At 37.9% G+C, this 17127-nt stretch overlaps 1 protein-coding gene across 1 annotated transcript in view; it reads right to left on the minus strand.

The window, feature by feature from the left end:
* Nucleotides 1-12075, minus strand: part of LOC129770889 (UNC93-like protein) — a 31145-nt gene extending 19070 nt beyond the window's left edge. Inside the window, exons 1-2 of the mRNA XM_055774059.1 lie at nucleotides 11702-12075; nucleotides 11171-11463 (exon numbers count right to left, since the gene is read on the minus strand). Coding sequence (XP_055630034.1) covers nucleotides 11171-11463; nucleotides 11702-11982 — 574 coding nt within the window. The 5' untranslated portion in view covers nucleotides 11983-12075. The remainder of the gene's footprint in view (nucleotides 1-11170; nucleotides 11464-11701) is intronic.
* Between the last annotated feature and the right edge of the window lie 5052 nt (nucleotides 12076-17127).

The following is a 17127-nucleotide window of genomic DNA, read 5'->3' on the forward strand; positions in this document are numbered from 1 at the left end:
ACAGCAAATAATAATAAAAAGGTCGTGATGGACGTACATGGGGATCAAAGACAATGTAAAGATGTATTCCATGTACGGGGCTAGGTGGTGAGCCTTCATAAAAAACGCAAAAACACAACGCCAAAGGTTCTTTTCAGAACCACCAACATGTTCATAAAGAGTAAACAGTAAACTAATCCATTTTTCAGGTAGATAGGTAAGTATTCACGTAGGAGAAGAAAATAAAACAATATATTTAAAATATATATTTAACAAAAGCTGTCCCCTTTGTATAGTCCTACGTCACTCCGGTTATGTCCCCGACATTACCCACCCGTCTTTTTTTAAGCACCAACCTTTGAGTAGGGCGAATTTAAAAAAAATACATAATTAGATTTAAAATATTCTAGGTTTTCGTTATTTTTATGTTTCTTGTGATATGTGCAATTCGAAATGAAATCGTCCAAAAAATGCTGATTTTAAAAACATGTATTTTTGATTCGAATGAACGTTTGTATTCCGTTTGGGTTGGAGGAAATATGAGTTTTCTACAGCAATTGGGAATTTTTTGACTCAAGCGTAACTTTTGAAAAGGGCGTATCGATTTTAGTAGGAGAAATCTTTGATAATTTATATCTAAAAAACTATGAGTCGTCTTAGAAAGAATTATAGCGTATTGATGTCTAAACATGAAAAAATATACACAGAGTAAAAAAATAGTAACCTTTTTTTCATTTACAAAAAAAACTTTAATTTGCAATATCCAAAATACATATTTTTAAAAATTTGTCATATAAAATAGAAGTCATGTAGAATTTTAAAAAAAAATGGGTCCATGATGGTAAAACTATTTTCGACGAACTTTGTGGAATGTTTGTCGTGTTATACTGTCATGTACATGAAATTTTATGAATTTGTTCATAATTTCCAACAACTTTTCCAAATACATCATTATGGTAAAAATATATGTTTAGGAGTTACGTTGAAAAACATTTGAAGACATGTGGGTTAACACAAAACGTAGCGATACAATGGAGTACAAAATTTTTTTTCGTGTTGTAGACCGTTTCCGAAAAACGGTAAGGAATGTTCATCTGAAAAACGTTTCCTAACCGTGTCAATGATTGAGAAACTTAAGTCAATGGGATGCAATATCCTTTTAGATACATCTTTAAAAATTTGCGGATCGTGCCGTTTATCTGTATACTCTTCCAAACCAAAGCAGTGTAATACTGAGGAGCAGATCAGTACAGCAGTAGGAAATACTTTAGAAGAAGTACCATCAATAGTGTCAGTCGTTTCAGCATCTTCGCAATATTCCCAAAACAGCAATATACCAGATTATTCCCGAGCATACAACATTGAGCTATTCAACAAGGGAATCGCCGGTATTTACGTTTCACCAATAATGACGAAAAGACTTGGACAGGCTAGTTACCCCGAACAAAAATTCAAAGAAATTTCTAAAAGTATTAAAAGAACTCTATTTTCCTTTTCACATGAAGAAGACGAAGAGTCGAACTTTAAACAAAAGGCAAAAAAGTTTGATGAGATTATCAATCGGCTCAAAGAGGAATTTGACCTGCACAGCGCCCCGAGCGGCCTCACGGCATTCTTATGTTCTAAAACACAAAAAACACAACTTCTTGGTTTTCAGGAGACACCACCGTTCTCCTGCGTGGCTCACGATCGACCCCCTTTTCTTTATTTTACTTCTCTTCACGATAACATTAATGTCTTAATTTCTACCGACAAACTCTAGGTCTTGGTCCGTGCAATAAATGGAAGAAGAATTTGGCGTTAATAAGTATATGGTAATTCAAGCCAAGAAACTGGCAAATGAAAAAGGTGTATTGTCGACACCACATAGCAAATATGGACCAAGTTTAAGTGAAGATGTTAAAAATCATGTTTCGGAATTTTATAATGACGACGATATCAGTCGATCATTACCTGGAGAAAGAGACTATGTTTCTGTAGCCAAAGATGGGAAGCGTCAACACGTTCAAAAAAGTTTATTAATAACATCATTACGGAAAACTTTCAACAGATTCAAGGAACTTAATCCAAATTGCAAAATTGGATTTAGCTCTTTTGCATCAATGCGTCCGAAGCATTGCAAAATGCTGAGTAGTTCAGGAAATTATAACGTTTGGGTTTGTACATTCCATGAAAATGTAAACCTTATGCTTCATAGTCTCAAAAAATATTCCTTTAACATTGAATGCAAAGAATATATGGAAAAAATACTATGTAACATATCAAATAGATAAAAATACTGTTACCTTCGTGAATGTAAAAAAGACGGGTGGGTAATGTCGGGGACATAACCGGAGTGACGTAGGACTATACAAAGGGGACAGCTTTTGTTAAATATATATTTTAAATATATTGTTTTATTTTCTTCTCCTACGTGAATACCTTCCTATCTACCTGAAAAATGGATTAGTTTACTGTTTACTCTTTATGAATATGTTGATGGTTCTGAAAAGAACCTTTGGTGTTGTGTTTTTGTTATCACTCGATATTTCCATCTTGTTCGGTTAAACCTTCCTGTTTAGCTATTCTCGAGCACTCCGACGGCCGAAACTCTATAATCGCTGTTAGGTATACTGGTGCTCCGGCACAAATCCGTTCGGCCTAGTTACCCTTGGGGAGCAATCAGTGAATGCGACCAACAGGGAACTGGAGACCTGCACGGTTCGAGTGAGACTTTGCCTTTCCCTTAACTTGTCCTCCTTTGTTACGTCCACGATGCCGATGCCGTACAACCACACGGCTTTACGGTTTGAAAGAAAATAAGATATTTTTTTGGGGTCCGCGTGTTTTATACTCTAGCGGTACACACTCACAGGATAGAACCAAAACGGCCAACGAGACGAACGAATGAGCGTTAAAAGGGAGCGATGGCAAAAAAGTACATTCATTACGATTTGTTCGCTCGTTGGATTCACATGCAGGCTAAAAAGGGTCCTTTTCAGGATCACAAAATTATCTTCAATCTAAAGAGTTTATTGTTTTGTTATCACTCGATATCCCCATCTTGTTCGGCTAAACCTTTCTGTTTAGCGATTGCATTTGCCACTCGCCACAGCTTTCACAGTTGGAAAATTTCTTCCCATCCAGCTTGTGAATGTGTTTTATGGAATGGTTCCAATTTAGAAAACTTAGTACTCGTGGTTTTGAAAAAAACCATTTCGAACGCCCTCGATGCCGCCTTATTCTGGATTTGCCACCAAAGCAGATTATAAAAAGAACAAACTTTTTTCTTCTGCTACCTGCTGCCGTTTTGCGATTCCGTTTGTCAATCGCCACTCGCTGCAACTGCCTGTTGTCTTGATGTCCACCGAACCGAATGTGTTCTGTTCCGAATGCGGGTTTTCTTATCGTCGCCAGCAGCTTTGCCAGCTAACTCGATAACTTCGGCGGCCGAAACTATATAACGCCGGCTAGGTGGACTGGTGCACTGGTACTAACGCGCTCGGCCTAGCTACCCTTGCGGGGAACTCCAGATCAACACGGTTCGAGCGGGATTTTGCCTTTCCCTTCACTTTTCCTCCTTTACCATGTTCAGACATGGCTGCTTGAGTTGGTTTGTTGATGTGTTGTGATGCGAACCGATGTGGTGTACGGTTTGAATGAGAATGATCGTTACAGGAAGGAAGGAAGGTATTGTATTATAGAGACTTTAAACTTTTGCAGTTCATTCGTCTCTAGCCTTGAGAAAGGCCCTTTGAAAACTCTACTCTATTCTACTCCAGCGCTACCACCGCCCTCTTGCCTTGAGAAAGGCACTCGATCCCTCGCCGTCCAGCCCGTCCAGCAACGATGTTGTCCAGTCGGTGTCCACACAAAGAATGATCGTTACAGCAGCGGAGCGGGGATTTTTAAGCTGACTGGCTGGCTCGAGAATTACGCATGTGTGAGACTGCGACCAATGTTTCGTTAATTTTTTTCTTTTTCCTTTCCAAGCGTGCTTCATTCTATTTCGCTGCTGCCGCTGGTTGCCTGTTTTGGTCGGTACGATTTGAGGAGCACAAAATGGACCAATCAAAAATGGGCACATAGTGCATTTGGACAATGCTTGATATTTCACAATTATTCAATTATTTATCTCAAGAAAAATGAAATGTTATTCGTTATGATAGATGCGTAGATATATTTCCTATCAATTGATGCAAAAACCTTTGCGATCTATTGAGAAATGCTCGAGTTATAAGCGTTCCAAATCTTGCATTTTTTCCTACTTGTTCAGTGCCTAGATTTCCATTTCACCCCCTATATCTTCCGGTTAGACGTAGTCCTACGTCAAAATGTCCACCACGAGTTTGGAAACTGGTTTCTAGATGAGCTTTAGGAACGCAATTTAATTGAAATCACTTATGCACAATGGATTTCTACTGATCGATGCGACATAGAATCTCTTGTAAAACCGGTGGAAGAATTTGTATCGTATTTTTGCGAAAAAAATAGAAAAATTATTTACTCATGATTACATTAAAACACAACAGTCCACATTTCTTAATAATATAAAAGCCAATTTGCAAGAAAATGAGGTTGTTGTGATTTGTGATTTTTCCGAAAATTATTCATTTGTGCTTCAAGATGAAGTTCAAAGTCATCAATGGAGCAATGATCAAGCAACAATCCATCCATTCGTTGTTTATTAATTAGATGAAAAAGGTTCTCCGGCAAATTTAAGCTTTGTAGTTATATCTGATTGTGCTCCCGTGGCCGCGTGGTTAGCGTCATAACTAACATGCCGGGTGTTCGGGTTCGATTCCCGTTCTGGTCGGGGGAATTTTTCGTCAAAGAAATTTCCTCCGACTTGCACTGTGATCACGCGTATTCTAGAGCTTGCCACTCAGAATGCATTCAAGGCGTGTTATTTGGCATAGAAATCTCAACTAAGTACTAATAAAAATGACGCAAGTAATACTACGTTGAGACGGCGAAGTTCCTCTAGGAACGTTAGTGCCATTGAAGAAGAAGAAGTTATATCTGAAGTTTTAAGTCATGACACAATAGTTGTGCAAGTATTTATTTCTAAATTGGTAACATTTTTGAAACAACAAATGCAGGTAAAAAGAATAAAATTCATGTCGGATGGTGCTGCATCCCAGTATAAAAATAGGAAAAATTTTGCGAGTTTTTGTCAGTTTAAAGCGAAATACGACATTAACGCTGAATGGCATTTTTTTGCAACATCACACGACAAAGGACCTTGTGATGCAATTGTGGTGGTACATTAAAACGGATGGCATCGAGAGCTAGTTTGGCTAGGCAGCATGAACATCCGATTACGAGTGCAAAAACGTTATTTGACTGGGCTAGCAAGCGAAATGAAGACTATCTTACAAAATTGTCATTTTCATATATGTCACAAGAAGAATATGTTCAGGGTGTGGAAGAGTTGAGTAGCATGTATGATAACATCAAACAAATTCCAGGTACCCAAAAGTATCATTCTTTTGTACCTGTATCCGAGAATGAAGTAGCAGCAAAGTTGTACTCTAACGACAATGCAGCAAGTTATCATAATGTGTATAGAAATATAAGAAAATAATGAAAAAAATTAATATATACACCAAAATTGTTAGTTGATAAAAATAAATGCTAAAAATTCTAGTATTATTATTAGTATCTCTTAATCTCCGCTAAATATAGGAATTATTTGACCAAATTGTAGAGAATTATATTTTTTCCTTTTATAAATGTTGTGTTCTGTTGGCGCAACATGTATAACATGTTAAAAGTTTGTATTAAGATAAAAAAACATTTTTTAATATCGCTACGTTTTATATTAACCCACATGTGTTCAAATGATTTTCAACGTATCTCCTAAACATATATTTTTACCATAATGATGTATTTGGAAAAGTTGTTGGAAATTATAAGCAAATTCATAAAATTTCATGAACATGGCGGTATAACACGACAAACATATTAAAAGGGAATATTTACTATAAAAAAGATAATAAATTAGAAATATGTTTCAAAATATCTCGAAAATGGCTGCATTTAGAAGGAGATTTATAATGAGCTTTTTTGTTTTAAATCACATCAGGAATCATAATTTGTGGCTAAAAATGATTGTTAACATACAAAAATTCGAAGTTTCGAAAATTCATAAAAATTCGATCTTCCACAAAGTTCGTCAAATATAGTTTTACCATCTTGGACCCATTTTTTAAATTTTCTACATGACTTCTATTTTATATGAAAAAATTAAAAATATGTATTTTGGATATTGCAAATTAAAGTTTTTTTTTTGTAAATAAAAAAAAACGTACTAATTATTTTTCTCAGTGTATATTTTTTCATGTTTAGACATCAATACTCTATAACTCTTTCTAAGACACTATTTCGGTACGACTCATAGTTTTTTTTAGATATCAATTATCAAAGATTTCTCCTACTAAAATCGATACGACCTTTTCAAAAGTTACGCTTGAGTCAAAAAAATCCCAATTGCTGTGGAAAACTCATATTTCCTTCAACCCAAACGGAATACAAACTTTCATTCGAATCAAAAATACTCATGTTTTATCATTTGTCGATTTCATTTGGAATTGCTCATATCCCAAAACTGTTCTTACACGTGTTTTGGTCCATCTTGGATTTTTGCCTATTGCAAAAATGAATCAAAAAATCTGTATCAAATTTTGTGTGAAAAACAAAATTAAGTGCGCGAACACATTCCGAATGTTGATTGCGACATCTGGTGAAACTACCTTGGAGCGAAACAACGTTCATCGGAGTTCGAAAAAATGTTCTCGGAGGGTCGAAAAGATGTAAACGACGCAAAGTGTACCGGAAGCCCGAGCACATCAACAACTGAAATCGAATGTAAGTAATCCGTGGGTATACAAAAATTGTGATAGTTTTAGAACAGCTTTTTTTCTCTCTATTATAGTGACGCATTTGGGTGGTTCGTCACATTTACTTCCATTTTTTGAAGAATGTCGGGAGTGAGAATTGAGCTCAGGACGTCTGAGATACGAATATACGAGAGTCGTTCAAAAAATAAGTTTCAGTGCCTCAGAGATTGTGGAAAAATAAAGTTAGGACAAAAAACAAGGTGATTTTCGTAATCTACGTTTTATTTTCTATTTTTCTACATAATCGCCGTAACGTTCGAGGCATTTTTCATAGCGTGGCACGAGTTTTTCTATTCCGAGCGCGAAGTGCGCGGCGTCCAACTTTTTGAAGTACGATGTAACTGGGTCACGAATTTCTTCAGTGTTATCGAATCGTTATAATCGCGATTCGCGCGCATTTTTGGCACTTCGATGTTAGTAACGTTCTCACTATGCCTCACTTCTCGACAACAGTCGAATTTTTTTTACTGAATATAATCAGAACAAAAATGGCTACCTCCAAGATCCAAATTTTTTGATTAAACATCGTGGCGGCGGCTCTCTATTATAGTGACTTTCAGCGCATTTGGCTGGTTCGTCACATTTACTTCCATTTTTTGAAGAATGTCGGGGGTGAGAATTGAACTCGGGACCTTTGCGTGAGAGGTATGTGACCACTACGCCAGATCGCCTCCTTTTAGAACAGCTCTTATAGATAGAGTGGTCCACTCTATCCTATTCCATTTTCAGGGCCAGATCCGATTTTGCTTCAGCACTTCGAAGGGATTTCTCTATATCTAGAGAGATTGCAAGGTGAACCAAGACACGTGTAGGAAAAGCAGTTGTCAAAAATTGACTGAACATTGAAAATAGCCGTACTTGCCAATATAAGTGAGAGACATGAGTTCCAACATAATGCCACATAAAATCTAGAATCGACAATACGTAACCCGCATAAATTCGAAAGTCGCGATACTTTTTGAACAGTATTTTTTGCTTTAAAATTTCCATTAAATAGAATAAACGCTAACATTGAATATCAGAATTCACAATAATGCATCGAGTAATGTAGTCTACCTGGAGGTTAATTCAATATTCTTTGAGGCGAACGGTACAAATGTCATCAAAACAAATGCAAGCAAAAAACCGGCTGTGCGACGCAGGGATGCCAGCTGATTTGTTTCAATTGTCTTCACTTGGTACGAGAAAATGTCTTCAAATGTCTTCACCATAATATCGGAGGAAAGTTCTTCACAAAAAACGGAACTGTGATAACTTTATTTGTTTATTTCAGCTTTGAAGTTTTGGTTGTAACTCAAACCATATCCATAAAACTAATTGTTGTAAAGGTATGAAACCGGAAAACCTTCGAATTGTGAAGTGGTATATCTTTTAATAAAAATCTTTTGGATAACATCTTTTATAAATCCACGTACGCTATCATACTGAAATGTTTTCACATATCTCATAATGTCTTCAAAATGTCTCCACAAAATCAAATGTCTTCAAAATGAACACATGTCTTCAAACCTGGCATCCCTTTTGCGTCGCAAAGTGGAAGAGAAACGAAATGGCTGGAAAAGATTGCCTGACTAAAGGGTGTGTCACATCAAATTGCATCACGGAAAAAACGCTGTAGAAATATAATTTTTAGGAATTATATCTTCAGCTTTCGCTTATAATCAGATAAGAGTGTATAGATCACGTTGGCCACACATGGTCCGGTCTGACTTAACACCGACCATTTCAGGCTTAAATTGCGTCTGTTCAACTTTTTCATGAGATCTTGAACAAATAAAGGACACTCAATTTCTGACAATTTCTGAGGACTACGTCTTTTATTTCTATACCGGGGTGTAAAATCAAAGTTTCGAAAACGAAAGCCTTACGCCGGAAACCGAGATTTCGAGCGTTAATAGCTCCTAAACAATTGAACGAAATGGTATGATAAATGCTTCATTCGATAGATAAAATGTCTACGCGTTATATACTTGTTACTTTTTCATCCAAAAACTTGTTTCAATAGCCTTAAACTTGCTTCCAAAACAGGCTATTGAAATCACCAATCGGTATATAAGCGAGCGCCGCTCGGAAATGTTGTCATATCATAATACAAGCAATGTATTATGTATCATACAACTTTCGTGTGAATGCTTCTTTTGCTGAATATTGTGCCTTCAACGTAACGCTCTCGTTTTCGAAGTCCCCCAAATATTCATTTATTCATTCATTCAGAATTGATTCAGATGCAACTAAAAACAAATGATCACTAAATCAACGATAGTCCTACGTCACCCTTGCGGTTATATCACAGATATAACCCCCTTCCTGTTCTTCCACCGACGTACTATCCAGCTTAATAGAAATGGTTAAAAAAAGCTTTAATTTGGTTTGAACAAGCTTTTATATATCATATAGTCCAGCATTAGAGTGCCAATGAAAATGGCCATCTCGAGCTTTCAAAACGAACTTGATTAAAAATGTTGATTCCCACGAAAAACTACCCTATGCAAAATCTCAGCTCAATCGGACTTCATTTACTAGTGTCGCACAGCGGTCAAAGTTTGGATTTTTTTGAAAACCGAAAAATCACCCAAGTAAGCGAGTAAAGGGAATCTGGGTTTTCAAAAAAAGTTTTTTGATGCCAAATGTCTTAGAATTGCATGAAACGTCGAGATTTACTGCTATCACGAAAAAAAAATTTTCATCAAAAATCGACTTTTCAGACAAAACCGACAAAAAGTGCCGAAAAGTCAATTTCTGACGAAAAAATTTTTTCGAGATAACAGTAAATCTCGACGTTTCGTGCAATTCTAAGACATTTGGCATCAAAAAACTTTTTTTGAAAACCCCGATTTCCTTTACTCGCCCCTTGGGTGATTTTTCGGCTTTCAAAAAAACTCAAACTTTGACCGCTGTGCGACACTAGTAAATGAAGTCCGATTGAGCAGATATTTTGCATGGGGTAGTTTTTCGTGGGAATCAACATTTTCGCTTTGAAAATTCGAAGGTCACTTTTTCTCCATACATCCATTGGCACTCTATCCAGCATATTGTCTAATTAAGCACTCAATACTATTGTTCAACCACTATCCAACTGACTACTTCAATAACAGCTAATGATTAATTGTTGGGTTTCACGTCACACTGGAATGAGTCAATAACTAAAAGTGAAATATTCATTTGTTCATTCGCCTCCAAGCCCATACAAGAGTGAGTATAGGCATTGAAAGTGCCATTTATTACAAAATGCTGTCAAGTAAATGCAAAATTCTTGAAACTTATCTGATTATCTTCCAACTCCACATCTACTAACCGATTCTAATCTACTGGGTACTGAATCAATCCTCAAACTCAAGGATATTCTGATTTAGGGTCAAAACAAACGAATTTTCGAAGAATCAGAAGCGAAATATGTTCTCATTCACTAGTAGTGACCATCCCAACATCATCAACAACTTTATTTTTCTTATTATGACTTTTTGTTAGAATTTGTTGAAAAAAGAGATGTTTTAAATTTTAATTCCAGTACCTGACCCTGAACCTAGTTAACACTCAACACGAAGGCGTACATAACATCTGGCGTACATTGCAAGCGGAAATGAATTGAAATATCTCATTGGTAGAAGGATAATTCCTGCTTGTAGTACAGTTTGACTAGTTCTTTCTGTTTGTAGGGGAATTGATATTTTTTTTGTGTTCGCCCGAGTCTAGAGTCTAGGTCTCCCAGTGGCGAGAAGCGCTGATTCACAAATGCATAAAAATGATAGAGTGCCTTTTTTGATTGTGATTGTGCTTCAATAAATTATCATAGACCTATCAGTGGAGTAGCCTCCATTCTTATCTCGTGTGATAGAAGAAAACGTTTAGATGGAACTTACATAACTGTAACGCAAATAATTCAAACAATGATAATATACTCTTGGTGAAGCCGATGTATTCCATTCCGTTGATTGAGATAACGAACAGACGTAATTTTTATCCAATAAGTTCATCAACTATCAATTTAATCTTGCAGGTCTGTTATAAATTCACATTTATACCGCAAATTGCGCCATTACAGAGAATGATCTACTTTATTATCCAATACAACAAATAGCACAGCGTCTTAGTGAACACACTAAGCCGCTAATACATCCATAATTTAACACTAAATCAAATCATCCCGTACGCTTCGACACCGATACAAGCATTTCAATAAATGCGACTAAATTACACCAATTCAGTTTGCGCTCATAACAAGCGTTGCCACCCCCCAGTTAGTTTACACTTAATTTTTCAATTAAACGTAAACTGCTCAAATTACTCCCTGCATTATCTTATTCACTCACCCGAGAACGAGATCAAGTTGCCGAGCACCTGGGCCAGTTGGTAGAACACAAAGAACAGCCCGAAGAACTTCACAATTAGATAGTCCGCTTTAACCTTCCGCTTCTTGATGACGCTGAACGCCTCCGCAATCACGGACAAATAAGTGCACTTGGCGCACCACAGTGGTCCTCCACCGAAGCCAACGGCCAACCCAGCCGGGATCAGGGTGTAAAAGCGCGGGAAGAATTGCGCTGCGATGTAGGGCATGTAGGCCACAAACGAAACCACTATGGTCCATTTGCATCCGAGCCACCTGTGGGGAAGCAGAACTGTAGTTAAACCGGATTTGCTTGCAGAGAAAAACACCGATCAAAATATAGCCGTGAAGGCCGAACTCAGGAAACCACAGAACCCGAAAAAGAACGTCACAAAAATCACACGCATTCTACGTTCACTTTCAACTGTCTTTGAGCCGAAACCTGTCGCTGCAATCATATGCGTGATTGTATTGCTGAGGGATTACCGGAGTACATTCGGTGCAGTAAACAAACCTGATTACCATGACGGGCAGAAAAATATTTGACAATATTAACGATCCGTATATCGATGCCAGGGTGAACGCCCCCAACGATCCGTCACTGTGCACCGAACTCTGCAAATTCGACGTTCCGTGAAAGGCGGTGAAATGGATCATAAACGCGAATCCCAAAATCGAGATGTTCTTGATAATGCGATAATTTTCGCGCGCACCAAACTTCTCAGCCGTCGCGACGCCATTCTCCTTCGCGTCGGTCGCACCATTACTTTCACTCTCGCTTCTTCCGTTATCCATATCCGCTATGCACGCCCTGGTACCGCAGTTCCTGATAGAACACAAAAGCACTTCCTACCAGTTCCGAGTCGCGATCGAAACTGAGCACAACTAAGTCGAAGAATTAGACTGCTAGGGTGTCCCTCGCGAACAGGTTTCCAGTGCCGATTTGCAACCAGCTGAGCGTGAGATCGCTAAACGATTCTAGAGATTTGTTTATCATTTCGCGCCGCACGCGTCTTCGTCTGTGTGGCATTCTGCGCCAACGATGATGGCGAGCGGCTTCCCCTTTCCTTCCCTTCCCTTCTTGTGTTGCAAGAACATAAGAACATTTGAAAGTTGAGTCGATTGCCCTCGGCTGAGCAGCGTAAATTCACGATCACGATTTGTAATTGCTGGCACAGCTTTGGGGTGTTGATGTTCTGGATGTCGAAATACACAGGTTTAGGCGCAATTAGCTATTGATCTAGCGTTAGTGCTATTGCAAGAGCATATCACGACGGTCGGAGCCAGATAACGCATTCACACACTGATCTTTTCCAAATGCTGATTTTCAAGTTTATCGCGAGCTGTTGAGACAGATAAAAGCAACCTTGGCAAGGGAAGAGGCTCGCTGTTTACGTTTTTGTTTGTTTTGAGTCTTGATTACCATTGTCTGATTTCCATAGACAGATATCGCGTCCGCTCATTGCCATAATGAAACTGAGGATGATGAATGTGTCAATACAGATCTCATCATGCTAAAACGTGAAGTTCTTGTGGTTACATGAAATAGGTAATATAATGTGAGTACACATATTACGTTCCCCGATCACCGGATTTGAAGAGTTGCATTTGAGGAATACCTTGGGACCAAACTTTCCACGATAGGAATCATATAGAAGAGATTTTGATGGAAGAATGGTAGAAAATCTCTGAATGTTGGTTCCGAAAAGATGTTTCAAATGAGTAGATATTGTACTATATCAAACTGTTTTGGGCAAGAGACCCCTTATCCAGAATTAAGTCACACCTTAGACACCCAAAGCCAAATTTGTTTGAAAATCCTATCACTAGATTTTTTTCTTACTGAATAATTATCAATTTGAAAACATTGCAGTTGGTTAAATGAATAAACTTGACATTATTTTTTCACGGAGCCGATCTGGCGTAGTGGTAACATCCGCACCTTTCACGCAAAAGGTCACGAGTTTAATTCACACTCCCAACATTCTTCCAAAAAATGGAAGTAATGTGACAAATCAGCCAAATTATCAGTGTTGGAAATCACTATAATACAGAAAAAAAAAATCTCAATCATATAAAATAAATTGGGATAAAATTTAGTAAATATCAAGTGTAATAAATAATTATTGATACAAATTACTCACAAACTATAGAAACATCCAAATCGCAAACCAATCTATCCACAACTACCAAAATATCAAAGTGCTGTTCAATATTCGTTAGTTAAAGCCTTAGATCTCCACGTTCGTTGATTTTCAAATGGTTCCCTCGGTGTCGCGTTGTTTGTAACCATAATGAAGCCTTTTTCGTCGAAGTATGATGATGGAAAAACGAGAAGATAATTTTCAGCAATGTCTCACATCGCAGGATACTGTTTTTTGACGTAGGACTACGTCTAACCGGAAGATATAGGGGGTGAAATGGAAATCTAGGCACTGAACAAGTAGGAAAAAATGCAAGATTTGGAACGCTTATAACTCGAGCATTTCTCAATAGATCGCAAAGGTTTTTGCATCAATTGATAGGAAATATATCTACGCATCTATCATAACGAATAACATTTCATTTTTCTTGAGATAAATAATTGAATAATTGTGAAATATCAAGCATTGTCAAAATGCACTATGTGCCCATTTTTGATTGGTCCAATTTGTGCTCCTCAAATCGTACCGACCAAAACGGGCAACTAGAGCAGCAGCGAAATAGAATGAAGCACGATTGGAAAGGAAAAAGAAAGAAATGAACGAAACATTGGTCGCAGTCTCACACATGCTGCCGCTGCCGTTACGACCATTCTCATTCAAACCGTACACCACATCGGTTCGCATTACAACACATCAACAAACCAACCCAAGCAGCCATGTCTGGACATGGTAAAGGAGGAAAAGTGAAGGGAAAGGCAAAATCCCGCTCGAACCGTGTTGATCTGGAGTTCTCCGCAAGGGTAGCTAGGCCGAGCGCGTTAGTACCAGTGCACCAGTCCACCTAGCCGGCGTTATATAGTTTCGGCCTCCGAAGTGATCGAGTTAGCTGGCAAAGCTGCTCGCGACGATAAGAAAACCCGCATTCGGAACAGAACACATTCGGTTCGGTGGACATCAAGACAACAGGCAGTTGCAGCGAGTGGCGAGTGGCAAACGCAATCGCAAAACGGCTTCAGGTAGCAGAAGAAAAAAGTTTGTTCTTTATACAAACTGCTTTGATGGCAAATCCAGAACAAGGCGGCATCGAGGGCGTTCGAAATGGTTTTTTTCAAAACCACGAGTACTAAGTTTTCTAAATTGGAACCATTCCATAAAACAAGGCGCTTTTCAGGGCCATTAAACCTTCCAAAAAAGAGTTTAGGAAATACAGTTCAATGCTTTCTAAAACAATATCCAAAATAATAATAAAACACAAATTGATTTTTTCATAATTTGTTTGCCAGGATATGATGAGTATGTGAATTTGGCAGTTGTTCTGAGCTTATTGATTTTCACCAATTCTTAAATTGCTTCTAGATTGAAAGTACAGTAATTTACACTTATCTCGACATTTAGCTAATTGGACGGACCTGTAATGCGACATATTTAGTTGGACATTTTTGTAAACATAGAGTTCGGGGTCCAAATTATGACCCCACATTGAAAGTCGACACTGTACCACTGTCATCGCAAATGTTCAATTACAGGTTAAAATTACCTCCAATCCGATACTGAGTGGTGGTAATGCGACGTGCCATTGAATGTAATTTACTGTAAAATATGTCACAAGCTGGATGGGAAGAAATTTTCAAACTGTGAAAGCTGTGGCGAGTGGCAAATGCAATCGTTAAACAGAAAGGTTTAGCCGAACAAGATGGGGATATCGAGTGATAACAAAACAATAAACTCTTTAGATTGAAAATAATTTTGTGATCATGAAAAGGACCCTTTTTAGCCTGCATGTGAATCCAACGAGCGAACAAATGTATTTTCTTCTTCTTATTCTTTTTGGCTTTAAGAGGGTTTACACTTTTCAGTTCATTCGCCTCTAGTGAATGTATTTTTTTTGTCATCGCTCCCTTTTAACGCTCATTCGTTCGTCTCGTTGGATTCGCCCCTCTGGCTGAGTCTGCCGATTTGTCTCTATCCTGTGAGTGTGTACCGCTTGAGTATAAAACACGCGGACCCTAAAAAAATATCAACCGTGTGGTTGTACGGCATCGGCATCGTGGACGTAATAAAGGAGGACAAGTTAAGGTAAAGGCAAAGTCTCACTCGAACCGTGCAGGTCTCCAGTTCCTTGTTGGTCGCATTCACTGATTGCTCCGCAAGGGTAACTAGGCCGAACGGATTGGTGCCGGAGCACCAGTATACCTAACAGCGATTATAGAGTTTCATCCGTCGGAGTGCTCGAGTTGGCTTGCAAAGCTGCTCACGACAATCAGAAAACCCGCATCAAGAACAGAGCAGCTTCGGTTCGGCGCTCATCAAGGCAACAATTAGTTTCAGTGAGTGACAAAGTGTTCCGGCACGTCGCATTAAATGTAATTTACTGAACAATATGTCACAAGCTGGATGGGAATAAATTTTCCAACTGTGAAAGCTGTGGCGAGTGGCAAACGCAATAGCTAAACAGGAAGGTTTAACCGAACAAGATGGGAATATCGAGTGATAACAAAAACACAACACCAAAGGTTCTTTTCAGAACCATCAACATATTCATAAAGAGTAAACAGTAAGCTAATCCATTTTTCAGGTAGATAGGTAGGTATTCACGTAGGAGAAGAAAATAAAACAATATATTTAAAATATATATTTAACAAAAGCTGTGCCCTTTGTATAGTCCTACGTCACTCCGGTTATGTCCCCGACATTACCCACCCGTCTTTTCTAATATTTGGTTATAACTAGAACATATGACAACCTTAGTTGTACTCCTGCTTCTTCTGTGCTGATGATAATCAATCTTTCTTGCATTACCTTGGCTCATTCCAAGGATGTGGTATTGATTTATTAACCCATTGAGGAATTTGAAAATTTTGAAGATCTGGAAACATTTTAGTAAAATCCTTGTGTAATGCGTCCATGTGAGTGACCTATGATAATATAACATGGTATTGAAACTTTTGTGATAATTTTGAAAAATGCGAAAAACTGTGAATATTCTCTTCTGCTTGAATTTTGTTTTGAATGTTTTGTCAGAAGGGCCAATATTAATGATATCGTTTCAATCAAGTTGAAATCGTCACCCTGCAGCTGAAACACAAATTCAAAAAAGCTGAAAATCTTGCCATGCATGGGACTCTTGGTGGCCTGCGAGTGTTCAAAGAATTGCTTCGAAAGTTTTTAATAGCACTCATAACATATAGTAAAGACTGATGCGATCTAGCGCTCAGATTTTTTGCTACTAATTGCTGTCTGTGAATCATGCAGTGAATGGGCAGTACATCACGCAGTTGTAACGTTGAGTGAGCTGTAAAACCACGATGACGACCAACCATTGATGGTGCACCATCAGTCAAGAACATTGAGACTGGAATAGCCATGGAATAGTTTTTCCAGTAAAAAAAAAACAATCGATTCTTCTCTGGTATCAGTTTTCATATAAGTAGCAAAAATAATTTCTTGGCAAATATTTTCATCTTTAATATATCGAACATACCCTAACAATAGAGCTTCATTGTTGGGTAATGTAAACTCGTCAAGCTGGAGAGAAAATCTGTTGGTCTATAATAAATTGAATAACATTTTTCCCCTTTCGCGACCCATTTCAAGTTTCCTGAAATAATTGAAATTTTTTTTTGTTACGTCATGCACAGAGATGACCAAGCATTTTGTAAATTCTTTTTCAATCACTTTATTCCAGTTCACCTCATTCAGCTATGTAAACACCTTGTAATCTCTTGAATTGAATTAGATGTTGAGTACATTATCATTCAAGCTCCCATGTATTTCAGTACGCATATGAAATTGCAAC

This window comes from Toxorhynchites rutilus, chromosome 2 (assembly GCF_029784135.1).
Source record: "Toxorhynchites rutilus septentrionalis strain SRP chromosome 2, ASM2978413v1, whole genome shotgun sequence".
NCBI lineage: Eukaryota > Metazoa > Arthropoda > Insecta > Diptera > Culicidae > Toxorhynchites > Toxorhynchites rutilus.